Source organism: Rhagoletis pomonella, unplaced genomic scaffold (genome assembly GCF_013731165.1).
Source record: "Rhagoletis pomonella isolate Grant_MI unplaced genomic scaffold, Rhpom_1.0 Rhpom_scaffold_00002, whole genome shotgun sequence".
NCBI classification, from domain to species: domain Eukaryota; kingdom Metazoa; phylum Arthropoda; class Insecta; order Diptera; family Tephritidae; genus Rhagoletis; species Rhagoletis pomonella.
The window spans coordinates 66,860,177-66,862,235 of NW_023458556.1; the positions used below are offsets into that span (position 1 = coordinate 66,860,177).

A 2,059-nucleotide genomic window follows, 5' to 3' on the forward strand; every position below is an offset into this window, starting at 1 on the left:
GAAACTACTAGAAGCTGATATAAGTCAAATCTGCATCTGCTCATGCCATCCACCCAAATGCAACTAGAACTTACTTCAGACTTTTAATTTGTCATTTTGTTTTAAATGCATTTATTTACAAGAATGTATGTACATGTGTATACATATGTATGTACGTAAAAAAATACAAATATGTAAATTTATATTCTTATTTTTTCTTACACTAAACTTTCCTTTCGACTTCACAGCACATGCAAATTCTTTTTACAACACAGCGTCTTGGTTTCAAAAAAATTCTCATACTTTAAGTCAGTGTTAATAATCACCACTTCCAACCGCTGCCACCACCACCACCCGACGACCATCCGCTACTGCCGCCAGAGGGCCAACCACCACCATAACTGCCGCCGCCACCACCTCCACTACTAATCTTCCAAATGCCGCCGCTGCTGCCGCCGCCACCACCGCCAAGTGACCAACCGCTACTGCCGCCACCTGATTTCCAACCGCCGCCGCCACCACCTGAATTCCATCCACCGCCGCCGCCACCACCACCTAAGCTCGATTTCCAGCCCGTGAGTGCTTGCGCCCAACCAGATCCACTACTTCTGCCGCCACCACCGCCACCATAGGACCAACCGCCACCACTTAGTCCACTTGAGCCGCCCAGACTACTTAACTTCCAGCCACCGCCCAGACCGCCGCCACCACCACTCGACCAACCGCTGCTGTAACTTGACTTGCCTGGCCAACCGCCACCACCACCGCCAGATGAGCGCCAGCCGCCACCACCCCCACCGCTACTGTAGGAGGACTTGCTGGGCCACAAGGATATGCCTCCACCGCCACCACCTCCGCTCCAACCACCACCGCCCCCGCCAGAACTCCAACTACGACTGCCTCCACCGGAACTCCAGCCACTGCTGCCGCCACCGCCACCAAGAAAGCCGGCCATTGCGGCTGCACACAAACTGAGCAACACTAAACAAATGCGCTGCATTTCCAAAAGGGATTTCGTTTGTACTGTTTACTTAAAAATATTTGTTTGTGGCTCTATTTTCGGCGATACAACTGCTGTCACTTGAAGTTCTGCTCCAACTAATCCTTCACAGCTCTAAGTTCCAAGTATTTATAAGCGCAAAAGTAAAACTGCAAAGTGATTATACCTTATTGTTGTTGTCTTTGCTTAATTTGTTGCTTTTGAATTTCAACTACAAATTCTATTCTTACCCATTGCTACAATTGAGCCGCCAAAAGCAACAAGTAGTAATAATAGCAAAAACAGATTTTTATATGGTTACAACAAGCAACAAAAACAACAAAATTGATTATTAGATACTCTTTAGTCGCGCAAATTAATGGCCACCGCCATGGGTTCAACACAAAACGCATAAACGTATAAACGGTTCTCCATGCAAACTCTCATACTGCCATTCTTACACACATACACAGCACACTCATAAATCGACAAACAATTTTACAATCAAGCGAACAGCGCTTTAATTTCAATGACTTTTGTTGCGGTTATGGATATTTCCCTAGTCATTGTCGTTGCTGCTGTTAGTTAGAGTTGGAAAATTATGGCATACAACTTGGCAGCTGCACAAAGAGCGGCGCTTTGCCACAGCTTGCACATCAACATCACCATTGCCCACCTCCAGCAAACGTTGCCAAAACTTTTAATTCATTTCTACGTACACTTGGTTTTGTTTTTACTTTACGTTAACACATCCGATAATTTTTGCACTGGCTCTCTTGGGTAGCGGCGTCATCATTATCACACCGAGTGCCGAACTGTCCTCGACATTTGGCCATAAACATTCAGCAGCTGACCAAGTTACATTAGCGCATGCGCATGTGCACAATTGACCCCTAGCCAACGTTGCAAGAAGCTCCATGTGAGGCAACACATCATCACGCCTGATTAATAGTTCAGTGAACTACATACACTATGTATGTTAAAACAATTAGAGGATTCATTAGACTTTTACGAATTTAAGACATTACATCATGTAACCTTAACAACTTAGATGGGAAGTTAAATATATAACAAAAACTCCTATGTGAACCATCAGTGGCA

General features: G+C 45.2%; 1 protein-coding gene across 1 annotated transcript; it reads right to left on the reverse strand.

Annotated features, from left to right (window-relative positions):
• Positions 1-301: 301 nt before the first annotated feature.
• Positions 302-934, reverse strand: LOC118754341 (loricrin-like). Its single transcript, XM_036489218.1, has one exon. It carries the CDS (start codon positions 932-934, stop codon positions 302-304), a length of 633 nt encoding a protein of 210 aa, XP_036345111.1.
• Between the last annotated feature and the right edge of the window lie 1,125 nt (positions 935-2,059).

Bases quoted from the DNA above. Each gene is read 5' to 3' on its own strand.
- LOC118754341 (XM_036489218.1), bottom strand. From the start codon at position 934: ATGGCCGGCTTTCTTGGTGGCGGTGGCGGCAGCAGTGGCTGGAGTTCC.